The following is a 13,154-nucleotide window of genomic DNA, read 5'->3' as shown; positions in this document are numbered from 1 at the left end:
AAGCCGCCCCGAGTCCCTTTGGGGAGATGGTGGCGGGGTATAAATAAAGTTTTATTATTATTATTATTATTATTATTATTATTATTATTATTATTATTATTATTTTCGGGGAAACACGGTATATATATATATATATATATATATATATATATATATATATATATATGAATTATTGTTGCAATTGTTAACTAGATAGTGCTCTGGTTTGCTTCCTATTAGGCTATTGATGCATATAGCTTAGTTGGTTCTCCATACAGGTCCTCATGGATTCTGCATCCAAGGATTGCCAACCAGGGCTCTAGAATACTGTTTCCCTTTTTAAAAATCCAAAAATCACACCTTATTTTTTCCATTGTATATAGGTATGCCATTTTAATGCTATAATGGAACTTGAGCAGATTTTGTCATCCAAGGGAATCCTCAAGCCAAACACAGTGCAGTGGTTACCAACCTTTGGTTCTCCAGGTGTTTTGGACTTCAGCTCCCACAATTCCTAACAGCTGGTAAGATGGCTGGGATTTCCAGGAGTTGAAGTCCAAAACAACTGGAGGACCAAAGATTGGGAACCACTGCCCTAGTGGATACTATAGACCCATTGTTTTTTCTAGCTCTATGAGGAGCGGCTTCAAGAACTGGGCATGTTTAGCTTGCAGAAGAGAAGGCTGAGAGGAGACATGATAGCCATGTATAAATATGTGAGGGGAAGTCATAGGGAGAAGGGAGCAAGCTTGTTTTCTGCTGCCCTGGAGACTAGGATGCAAAACAGTGGCTTTAAACTATAGGAAAGGAGATTCCACTTGAACATCAGGAAGAATTTCCTCACTGTGAGAGCTGCTCAGCAGTGGAACTCTCTCCCCCAGAGTATGGTGGAGGTTCCTTCTTTGGAGGCTTTAAGCAGAGGCTGGATGGCCATCTGTCATGGGTGCTTTGACTGCGATTTCCTGCTTCTTAGCAGGGGGTTGGACTGGATGGCCTCTTCCAAGTCTACTATTCTATGATTCTATGATTCTACTCTAGCAGCGATTCTGCGGGGATTTCAGAAGACCTCTTTAACATTTTCTGCTATTAAGGATGTGAACATCTATCATATTTATTTGCATTTTATTTCTCAGAATCTCATCAGTATTCTAATCTATCCCCATTCCATTTAATTTTATGATATTCCTAACCTTCTTGCATGAAGATTTGTGCATATTTTCCAAAAAAGAATGTAGTTTCCTATACATTTTGATGTATGTATTTTGTATGCATTTCTCCATTAACTAAAGCATTCTTTGTGTCTTTTTCAAATATACACATTTTAGTTACACAACACTTTTGAAGTGTACATATTTTTACAATATACTCAATATAATCACACCCCGCCAGAATGCACGACAAGCCTCATAAATGGATAGGTGTTTGAGGTGACATGCATTCTGGTTGCTTGTTTGAGGAGGTGCACACATGATATTTCTGTGGGTAAAGATTAGGTTCAATATACCCTTGATCTGTCTTCTGGTGTGTTTACTAGAGGGATAAAAAGAGATAGGCGCTATTTTTTCTTTTCCTTTTTTTTTTTAAACAAGAACTGGTAAGCCTAATTTTTCATCCTATTCAAACGATAATAAATTAAATGTGAAAATCTGGGATCTAATTTGTATTAGTTTCCAGAGTTTACATAAATACAATTGGTTCATGTTTACATTCTATGTGATAAAACATTAAGAGAAGCAATTGTGTCAGAATCATATACCAAGAAGAGGTTTCATATCAGTTTCCTTTTACTTGAATCTCAGATTTATGTAGATAACATTGTTATCAGTGGTGTAAAATTAGTTTTATATTATTTGATTTGATTCAAATGTCATTTGTGCCATTTTTATTTTTTTATTACACGGTTCTTTGAACTGCCCTTTTGGAGATGTCCATAAGATGGCAATGTTTCACAAAGCACATTTGTCCCAGAAACCTTTTCAAGACACATAGTTTGAGTATACTTCTTGATGATCTGGTAAAAAATAGCAATATTTTCTCCAATAACCCTGAGAAATAATGTGATAGATTTACAACACTGAAATTTATCAATATTGGTAGAGTTAATTCAACAATCCAGGTTGAATTGTGTGGTTTATGCCTTTCTCTATGCCATTGGCTTGGTTGGGAGAGAGAAAATGTACTGTATGCCTATGTCCATAGCTTGGGAATGGCAACACATGAATACTGGATCTTTTGTTTTATGAGGGCATCCTAGAGAGATGCCTTTATAAAACAAATTTCTGACAACTTCTCATAAAGGTGTTGGATGGTTATGAAGAAAAATTGATATTGCTAGCCAGAATCACCTATGGAAAGACACAGATGTGCAGAAATGTACAAATGCAGATATATCTATGGAGACTATTAGGAATTGGAAGTTTTCAGGTATGTTCTGCCCAAGACTATAGGGCTTTTTCATTTGGTACTTTTAAACAGTTTAGTCACTTACGTTAAACAGGTATGAGCACATAGTAAATTGCTAAATCTTTCTATCTAGAGTACCGTCCAGGAAATTGAAGTCATGAAAAATTCATGCCAAAAGTTTCGAGAACGTCTGGATGAGATAGAGCTACACATGCTAGAGCAAGAGGCTCTCTTCTCCACTTTAATGTCCAAGGAAGGACGGTAATGGAACCACAAATATTAACAGCTGCTATTTCTTTGTATGATACTGTGCACTTCTCACATAATAATGTATGCAATGAAAAGCACAATTAAGGTGCGATGGGAGAAAGCCTATTGTTAACCCTGGCATCTTATATGTGTGCTTTTGGAGGACATATTACTGACTTACTATTCCATGTACAGAAGGCAACTACATTGACCACTGAGAATCTGCATTATAAGTGATGGGAAACCTACTACCTGCTACATTAGAGGCTTGTTTAAGAGGACAGAGGACAGAATAGATTTTGTATCATGCACAGTTCAATGTTCTAACCAAAAGGGAATTGCTGAAATGACACATAAGGAGGAACCTTTATGCAAATTGTGTTGCTGCTTTTCAGCATCTGCAACCTAGGGTTCATTGCTTCACTCCACCTAATAGTAGGACTAGCCTGCCTCCCCAAGAAAATAACAGATGCCATCCAAACTGATTAAAAAGATCAGAAAGACCAGATTTTGTTTCCCTTCCTTCCAGTTTTATTTTGGAGATTCATAGCTGTTTCCTTTATTTCAGAATAGTTTCTGTCAGGTCTTGAGAGAGTCAGAGACTTGTTTATATTAGCTCCCTCAGTCAGTTTATTTTAACCCACAAGAAAAGGAGCAGGGATGAAATCTGAGACTTTTCCATCCATCTGGATGTGCCCACAGTTGGCTGAAATTGTACAATAAGGAAGTTTAGCATACAAATAAGAATTCTGGAATAATATAAAGAAATGAGTCTGTTTCTAAATATTGAATCCAAAAATTACTTTTAGCTAAAAACATTGTATGTGACTAAGATATTTGAACCAATGGAAAGCTGCCATTTCTTATCTTCTCTTTTGTCGTTTTGTCATTTTCCACAGAGAGGAAAGAAACCGACTGCAGGTCTTGAGGCAGGCTGTGCGTCGAGAGGTGGCCGAGCTGGAATGCCAGCTACAGGATCATATGCACCAGGTTAGGGAAGGAATTCTTATGGTACGTCTTGCAAGTAGACAGTCTGGTGATGAATGACACTGCCATTCACATGAGCCTGTTCTGTAAATCATTTGGGGTGAGGAGTTGAGACAATCAATGGCACCAGGCCATACTGTAGCCAGGGTATTGCAGCATCTGTAATGACTTCCTATCATCTACTATGACACTGGCCAACACATATTTTGGTACCTCAAATGTTAGTCCTATTTCTGGGCATATTTGACCTGCTGATTCCAAAAAATATGGCACAAGATTTCCTCTATTGACTTTAGTTTTTGTGATGCAGAACATATGATATCTACCAGTTGCCATCTGCTCTCCCATAGAAAACCATGATAACCATATTTAAGAAACTAGAGCTGGTGCAGTCTATCCAGTGCAATTGTCTGAATCAGCACTCCAAATAAGCCCAGTAACAAATCTAAAATCCAAGACACCCAGAAAACGTATTTTTGTTGTGCTGTGCAATTTTTTAATGCCTGTTCTTTGAAATGATCGCAAAAAACCTTCAGAACTCTTTTAACATATTTGAAATATTTTATATGTTTTCTCTTGCTTAAAATATGACTGAATTTAGTCTGGCATTGCAGAAATACAGTGGAACCAGCACCTCAATTTCACTTACTATTTAAAAAGTTATCTTTAGGCATTTTCTTGGTCTTCCAGCATGTTTCTATGGTATGCTTCCACCAGAAGCTGACCTCAGAGCTCTGCTCGAAGACTTAGATATGCAAGAGAGGTGGTGTTTCTAAGCATTTTTTACACGGTCCAGCACAGTTCTATAGTATGCTTCTTCTGGAAGTAATTCATTTCAATAGGGTTCACTATTATCTGCAGTTTCACATTTCTACAATCAGTCCCTTGCAGAAACATGGGGTTTTACTGCAGTTTATATTGATTTACTGTTTGCCATGCAAAGATCATAACAAAAGAGTGAGCTAAAAATGGAAATATATAAATAAGTTGGCAAATGTATTACAATAGAGTCTCGCTTATCCAAGGTAAATGGGTCGACAGAACGTTGGATAAGCGAATATGTTGGATAATAAGGAGAGATTAAGGAAAAGCCTATTAAACATCAAATTAGGTTATGATTTTACTAATTATGCACCAAAACATCATGTTATACAACAAATTTGACAGAAAAAGTAGTTCAATACACAGTAATGCTATCTAATAATTACTGTATTTACGAATTTAGCACCAAAATATCATGATGTATTGAAAACATTGACTATAAAAATGCGTTGGATAATCCAGAACGTTGGATAAGCGAGTGTTGGATAAGTGAGACTCTACTGTATCATCGTTGTCATAATTTAACGGTATTATTATTAGTTAATTTAACAAAGTTATAAGAGTCTTTGAAGGTAGGCACAAGAAGCACTAGATGGCAGTATGTATACTCTGATGGATCCAGTTTTGATTTTATTTATTTATTTATTTATTTTAAAAAAGATGATTCCATCTCTGGGTTGTTGTATGTTTTCCATCTCTCTTCTTTTTGCAGAATCTGGATCAATTATTAGGTGAACAGTCTAATCTGTGCTCAGAGCTTGGAATTCCTGGCTGGAGGGAAGAAAAGGCATCCAATACTCCTACAGATGCTGATACTACTGCTTCTTCCAGAGCCAAGTGCTCAAAGAATACCTGTCTGAAATGGACATCAAGCAGAAGTGCCACATTCCCATCCACCCCTTCAACCTCGTCATTCAGGAAAGATGAACAGCAGGCTTCAGCTTTCATAGCAGAGAAGCCCAGCTCTGCTTCAGGCTCTGAGGAAATTCACATTAGTAAAAAGGAATCTAAAGCTCCTTCTCAGCCAAAACTGGATTTCAAAACCTTTATACAAAATGTAAAAATAATTTATGTCTGTACCTTATTCTCTATGTGTATCTGGGCAGGTGGTAGCACTCCTGGGGGCATTGCATTATGAGAAACAGCATAACTCCTCCTTCATTCTTCTTCTACATTCAACATCTTTATTAATGACTTGGATGAAGGTTTAGACCAGGGGTCCTCAAACTTTTTAAGTGGAGGGCCGATTCACAGTCCCGAAGACTGTTAGGGGGCCGGACTATAATGAAATAGTCCAAAATTAAGATTGTTGTAGTTGTGGCCTTCAAGTTATTTCAGACTTAGGTCAACCCTAAGTCTAAAGTTTAGGACAGAGGCCAAGTCAATGACCTTGGAGGGCCGCATCCGGCCCATGGTCCTTAGTTTGGGGACCCCTGATCTAGACTATCTCATAAGACCATAGGTAAGCAAAGAGACCTCCAAAAACCATCTAGACAGTCTCATAGGACCATAGATAAGGAAAGTGACCTCCAAAAGCCATCTAGATGGTCTCATAAGGCCATAGCTAAGCACAGAGACCTTCAAAGACCATCTAGACGATCTCATAAGACCATAGGTAAGCAAAAAGACCTCCAAAACCAGATAGACTTAGGTCAACCCTAAATCTAAAGTTTAGGACAGGGGCCAGGTAAATGACCTTGGAGGGCCGCATCTGGCCCCCGGGCCTTAGTTTGGGGACCCCTGGTTTAGACTGAGAACTTGCTTATCAAGTTTACAGATGACACCAAATAGGGAGGAATAACTAATACTCCAGAAGGCAGGATCAGAATTCAAAATGGCCTCAACAGATTAGAGAGCTGGGCCAAAACTAACGAAATGAATTTCGACAAGGAGACATTTAAGATACTACACTTAGGCAGAAAAAATGAAATGCAAAGATACAGAATGGGTGATGTCTGGTTCGACAACAATCTATGTGTGAAAAAGATCTTGGAGTCTTAGTGGACAGCAAGTTGAACATGAGTCAACAGTGTGATGAAACAGCTAAAAAAAGCTAATGGGATTTTGGGCAGAATCAAAAAAAGTATAGTGTCTAGATCAAGGGAAGTCATGGTGCCGCTCTATTCTGCTTTGGTCAGGCCTCACCTGAAATACTGTGTCCAATTCTAGGCACCAATATTTAAGAAATATAATGACATGCTGGAAGGTGTCCAGAGAAGAGTGACTAAAATAATAAAAGGTCTGGAGACCATACCTTTGAGGAATGGCTTAAATTGCTGGACATGTTTAGTCTGAAGAAGAGAAGGTTGAGAGGAGAGATGGTAGCCATGTTTAAATATTTGAAAGAATGTCATAAGGAAGAAGGAGCAGGCTTGTTTTCTGCTGCCCTGGAAACTAGGAGTCGTAGCAATGGGTTCAAATTACAGGAAAGGAGATTCCGCCTGAACATTAAGAAGAACTTCCTAACCATAAAAGCTGTTCAACGGTGGATCTCTCTACCTCAAAGTGGAGGCTCCTTTTTTGGAAGCTTTTAAACAGAGGCTGGATGGCCATCTGTCAGGGGTATTTTGAATGGCACACGCGGTCTCTTCCAACTCTATGATTCCCTCAACCATATGCTGACATAAATGGAGATTATATCTAAATGTATTGACAATAGATTCCAGCTTCTATTTTTCAGGAATCATTAAAAATACCTTCTTGGTAGAATGAACCTTCTATCAGGAAAGCCCTTGGTAGACTATGATACATTTATCAGCAAATGCAACTACCTTTTTATTAGCATTAAGATTTTTCTTCATCAGTTTAACCTTCATTGTGTGTTTTAAGTGTCAATATGTCTCATATTTTCTATTTAATTTAGCTAGCCTCCTGTTAATTTATTTTCCTAATTCCTTATTCCTTTTATTCTTATTTTTTTCTCAGTTGAAAAGATCTTTCCGAAATTCTTTCAGCCATGATGCAGCAGGAGGAAGAGTCTGATTTATAGCGATGCTTTCCTAACCTCCTGGAAGTACCTTGGAGAACGGAAAATGAGCTGCTCTTTTATATACACAAGAACTATTCATAAACATTAAAATCGTTTTTATGATTTTATGATTATATGTAAAAAATGTATACAGAGTCAAGAAAAGCCCCAAGGAAAAGTTTGGATTACATCCGTCATAGAGAAGATTCAAGGAGAGAACACTGACTGAACAAGTCATCATAAGATAGAATATTTCATGGAGGTTCTACGCAAATTGATATGTGCTGAAAATTTTGTGATTTTTCCTAAAAACCTGTTACATAGAGGACTGGTGCTAGAGCTAATGAACCTCCAGATAATTATAGTCATTATGTGACCTTTTCCAGTAAATGTCTTCATTTTGACCGCTTGATTTCTTGATGTCAAGTGCCACCTGCTGGTAGAAATTTAAAGCAGCCGAAAGAATAACTTTCTTATATCTGTTTATCTGTGATATCTGTTTTTTGCTGTTCTACTGCATGGAGTGTTAAATTTGCTTTTAGTCCTGGAATTTGTTGTATAAATTCTATGGAGGAAAATAATGGCTTAAATCCAATTAATAAGACCAACGGGAAAAGACCCATCAATCGATGAAGCATGGCCCCCATCTACACAGCAATATAATGAAGTTTCTAAATCCAGATTATCTGCTTCGAATTGGATTATATGGCAGTGTAAATCCAGCCTTAAATAAGTGTTGGTTTTCAAGTTCTCATCAATTCAGCAATTTACTAACAAAAGAGAATTAAGGCAAGGGTGGACAAACTGCAAATTTCCAAGTGCTGCTGGGTTGCAGCTCCCAGCAGTCCTAGCCAGAATTACCAGTGCTGAAAGATGCTTGGTGTTATCATTCAGTGAGATCTGTAGGGCTGCACTTTGTTGATCCTTGAAATTGGCATTTTTAAAATTTCTCTGTTGATCCTTGAAATTGGCATTTTTAAAATTTCTCTTTTAAAGTTTCTCTGTGTTGTAATCAAGTGATTTTTTTAAGAAAGGAAGATAGGTGTCTTTCCAAAAGCTCTCATTCAAAATGCATATGACCTCACTTCCCATAATATCTTAAACCTTGCTTACAACTACCTTTTGACAAATCTATTCATTTTTAAAATGCATCTGAACTAGTACAAAAAGTGTTGGACGTCTTTGGTGATTTTCCGGTCAGAGTTTCCACTTAGTTCAATAACACATGGTTCTTTAGGAACTAATTGCTGCTCGAGGTTAAATCCAGGGTCATTGCCCCTCTGGTTATGTGCATGACTCTTTTTACAAGAAGCCATTTATGGTGTCACTCTCTCCCTTCAACCCAAATTTGACCTCTTTCCTCTCAACCACAACTTCCTATGTGATTTGGGCTTCTGGTTTCTTCTCAGACAATGTGTCCCAGTACTAAATTATTGCTAAAATTTAAGATTTTCACAAATACTTTATGCCATTGTTATTACTATTCTTATAACAAATAACATTTCTATTCTTATAACAAATAACATTTACAACAAAATGTGTAAATGTTCCTTGTAGGACGAAGCTATATCCTCCACACTGCATTGCATCCCCATTCTTCCCCGCACAATGACAAATGAAACCTATGCAGAAAAGTTTTAGTGTGTCACAGACCCTGTATTTCACTGTGACCAATAGTCCAAAAACTCCAAAAAGAAACACACTGTTACGCAACAGCTACAAATATGACATTCGGAGCAGTGAATTTCATTCATAACAAATAACAGGGTTTTTTTTAATATAAAAGTCAAACACCAGATGTACAGCACTGAGTTTGGCAGATATTACAATTTAATGTGCCCAAGGACTTCTTTGGCTACAGGAGGCCTAATTATATTCTTCATTTTTTATATAATAGTAGAGGGGAGCTCTAATAATTCTCCGGGTATTCTCAGATCAGTTATCATCATCTCTGACCATCAACCGTGTTGGTGTTGATGGGTGATCAACAGCATGGGCTACATTCTCTATTCCTGCTATAACTGTATATTTTATCCAAAAGATAGGGAGATGAATTTTAACTTGCCAATGTACTTGGATTAAGTAGTCTAACAACCTTCCTGAATTATTTTAGCAATAAAAAAAATCTGAGCAATGGAGCAAAAATTCCTCCTGATGTCTCCCTCGTTTCATTGGGTGTAGCACATTACGCAAAAACCAACAACCAAGCCTTTCTCAAACACAGCCTCTATTCATTTCAGCAGGGTGTTTTCAGCATTTAATGGTGCATTACCTTTTGACAGCAGTCAAGACTGGCCTTTCAGCTTCTTGTAGCCATCAAGTAAACTTGCCCAACATCGCTTTAGCTGGTTTATATCAAGCCAGTCATTTTCACAGGACACTGTGGGCTCAACACAGTGTGAATTTTGTTTGGGGCATCTCACCACCAATAAACATGCAGTGTTCATTAGGAGAGGGAAATTTGGAGCCAATATTTATTTCTTAACCTTCTGCAGATTGCAGGAAAAGCTTCTTGAGGATGTCATAAGGAGGGGCTGAACTTGCAAACCCTGAAGAATACCATGGAAAATATTATCTATGTTGTTTTTATAATTCAGATGGGACTGCTCTAGAGTAGATGCAGGAAAATTTAATTTTATTCTACTTGGATGTCCTTACAGTCTACATGAATCATGAACCACAGTCTCCAGACTGTTTGCTTCCCATTTTTCCTTGTATTACTCTTAACGTTTTGCTCTTCAATTCAGTTAATCTCAAACTTTAGAATTCTTTTTAAAAATTGTGCAAAAAACTCTATTTATTTCTGTAAATAAGTACAGTGGCACTTATTTCCCATGCCAGTAAGGTAATGCTCAAGATCCTGCAAGGCAGACTCCAGCGAAAGGCAGACTCCATGGAGCGAAAGTTGCCAGATGTCCAAGCTGGGTTTAGAAAAGACAGAGAAACGAGAGACCAAATTGCGAATATCCACTGGATAATGGAGGAAGCCAGGGAGTTTCAGAAAAACATCTATTTCTGCTTTATTGACTATTCTAAAGCCTTCGACTGTATGGATCATAATAAACTGTGGCATGTTCTTGGGGGTATGGGGATACCAAGTCACCTTGTCTGTCTCCTGAGAAATCTGTATAAAGACCAAGTAGTCACAGTAAGAACAGACCACGGAACAACAGACTGGTTCAAGATTGGGAAAGGAGTACGGCAGGGCTGTATATTTTCACCCTACCTATTCAACTTGTACACAGAACACATCGTGCGACGTTCAGGGCTTGACGAATCCAAGGCCGGAGTTAAAATTGCTGGAAGAAACATTAACAACCTTAGGTATGCAGATGATACCACTCTGATGGCTGTAAGTGAGGAGGAGCTAAGGAGCCTTATCACCACGGTGAAAGAAGAAAGTGCAAAAGCCAGGCTGCAGTTAAACATCAAGAAAACCAAGATTATGGCAACTACACCTATTGATAACTGGCAAATAGAGGGAGAAAACGTGGAGGCAGTGACAGACTTAATATTTCTAGGTGCGAAGATCACTGCAGATGCAGACTGCAGACAGGAAATCAGAAGACGTTTACTTCTTGGGAGGACAGCAATTGCCTACGTCGATAAAATAGTGAAGAGCAGAGACATCACACTGGCAACGAAGGTCCGCATAGTTAAAGCAATGGTATTCCCCATAGTAACCTATGGATGCGAGAGCTGGACTATAAGGAAGCCTGAGCAAAGGAAGATAGATGTTTTTGAACTGTGGTGTTGAAGGAAAATCCTGAGAGTGCCCTGGACCGCAAGAAGATCCAACCAGTCCATACTCCAGGAAATAATGCCCGGCTGCTCACTGGAGGGAAGGATATTAGAGGCAAAGATGAAGTATTTTGACCACATCATGAGGAGACAGGAAAGCTTGGAAAAGATCAGGATGCTGGGGAAAATGGAAGGAAAAAGGAAGAGAGGCCGACCAAGGGCAAGATGGATGGACGGTATCCTTGAAGTGACTGGGTTGACCTTGAAGGAACTGGGGGTGGTGACGGCCGACAGAGAGCTCTGGCATGGACTGGTCAATGAGGTCATGAAGCATCGGAAACGACTGAGTGATTGAAGAAGAAGATTTCTGTAAATACAGAATACATGTTTTTGTATGTAGTCATATACATGCACACACACATATATACATACATGCACACTTTTTTTAGGAATTTTCCTAATTTAAGATACACTTTTAAAATTTATTATTAGTTATATCAGCCTAACAGTTTGCACAATTCTTTAACATAACTTGCTCTAGAAAACTATTTCAATATACAACGAGGTGGATATATCAAAGGACCACTGAGTTTCAGTTTGCCCATTGATTTCAATGTGGGAAGATGGGCATGTTTGCATTATGAATCAATTTTCTCCTCTATCCCCAGATTTTCTCCATGACATCCCAAATCTGTGAAAAGTTGCATGAAATAGCAAATACAATGAGCAGAGTTCCAGCCACAGGATGGTGTGAGCAGCAACTGTGATACCTTCAGATCTATAGATTTTGGTATAGGCCTGATTCTAGATCAGGCATGGGCAAACTTAAGGCCTGGGGGCCGGATGCAGCCCCCTGGGTGCCTATCTCAGGCCCTTTTCATTTTCCCTGTCCTCTTGGCATAAAGATGCAGCAGCCCACCACATCTTTATGCAGAAAGGATGGGGGAGTAAGGCAAGCAGCAGTTGAGAGCCCTCTGGAGCCCTCTCAGACATTACCTGTCTCATCCTCCTCTCAGCATAATGCTGAGAGGACAGCCCAAAGATTGAGGGAGGAGTATTGGTGAGGAGGATTGGGGCAATCGTTGCATGTCTTGTTTTTTTTTTTCCTGGCATAAGGATGGGGTCAGTATTCCTGTCCTTATGCCGGGAGGATAACCTGAGGATGACCCGGGCCCTGTCCTGCCCCCTCTTTCTCCCAGACCCTCTCCCTCCCAAGCCCATCTCACCCAGCATGTGCCCAGCCATCCTCCCTACCAGCCCGGCCCTCCCAGCTGGGCTCACAATATGTACCCAAGACAAAAAATTGCCCATGCCTGTTCTAGATAGTCTGATCTGAACTAGATGGGGACAAGCCAAACATTTAAATCTGGTGTGTGAACCTTTTCACTGTTTTGAAAGCTACCCCATCACTGTCTGTGAAACGTGAAAGTGGGAGGAATGCATACAAAGCTCTTCTGACTCTTCTACTTGACAAAGCAAGTTAAGAGCACTTTGACTATTCCACCTCAACCATACTTTCAGAACACATCTAGTTAAGATCATATGCAAAGTAAATAATAAAATATGACAAGAAGATGTACCTCAGGATATTCTCTAACAGAGATTTTCACATGCGAGAAATATAACATAATATTTATTTAATTGTCATGGTTCTATGCTATGGAATCCGGGGGGGGGGGGGGGGGTAGTTTAGTGAAGCACTAAAGCATGTGTCAAACTCAAGGCCCACCATGTCATTTTTTGGTCCTCCAGATGTTGGGCAACAACTCCTGTATTTTTAATCATTAGACATAATGACTAGAGCTGTTGGGAGTTGTGATACAATACTGTCTGAAAGATTGTAGCTTGTTGTGTTTAGTCAGGATAGTGGGGTTTGAATTTAGTCAGAAGACTTGTGGATATGTCTGATTTTAAAATGTTCTTTAGCCTTTCCTCAACTTCAGAGCCACAAGTGCTGTTGGGTTGTATTGTCCCCAGTTCACCTGATGGATAATCAAAAGTGATG

General features: G+C 38.9%; 1 protein-coding gene across 3 annotated transcripts in view; it reads left to right on the top strand.

Moving 5' to 3' along the window:
• The window catches only part of itprid1 (ITPR interacting domain containing 1), an 80,201-nt gene extending 72,381 nt beyond the window's left edge, over positions 1–7,820 (top strand). For 2 of the 3 annotated variants that reach the window (XM_008112820.3, XM_008112822.2), the window contains 4 exons: positions 2,516–2,643; positions 3,531–3,642; positions 5,153–5,497; positions 7,366–7,820. In XM_008112820.3, coding sequence (XP_008111027.2) covers positions 2,516–2,643; positions 3,531–3,642; positions 5,153–5,497; positions 7,366–7,422 — 642 coding nt within the window. In that variant the 3' untranslated portion in view covers positions 7,423–7,820. The remainder of the gene's footprint in view (positions 1–2,515; positions 2,644–3,530; positions 3,643–5,152; positions 5,498–7,365) is intronic. The other variant, XM_008112821.3, reaches the window with a different exon arrangement.
• Positions 7,821–13,154: the final 5,334 nt, after the last annotated feature.

This window comes from Anolis carolinensis, chromosome 6 (assembly GCF_035594765.1).
Source record: "Anolis carolinensis isolate JA03-04 chromosome 6, rAnoCar3.1.pri, whole genome shotgun sequence".
NCBI lineage: Eukaryota > Metazoa > Chordata > Lepidosauria > Squamata > Dactyloidae > Anolis > Anolis carolinensis.
Note: the sequence above shows the minus strand (reverse complement) of the source record. Positions and strands in the feature narration are given on the sequence as shown.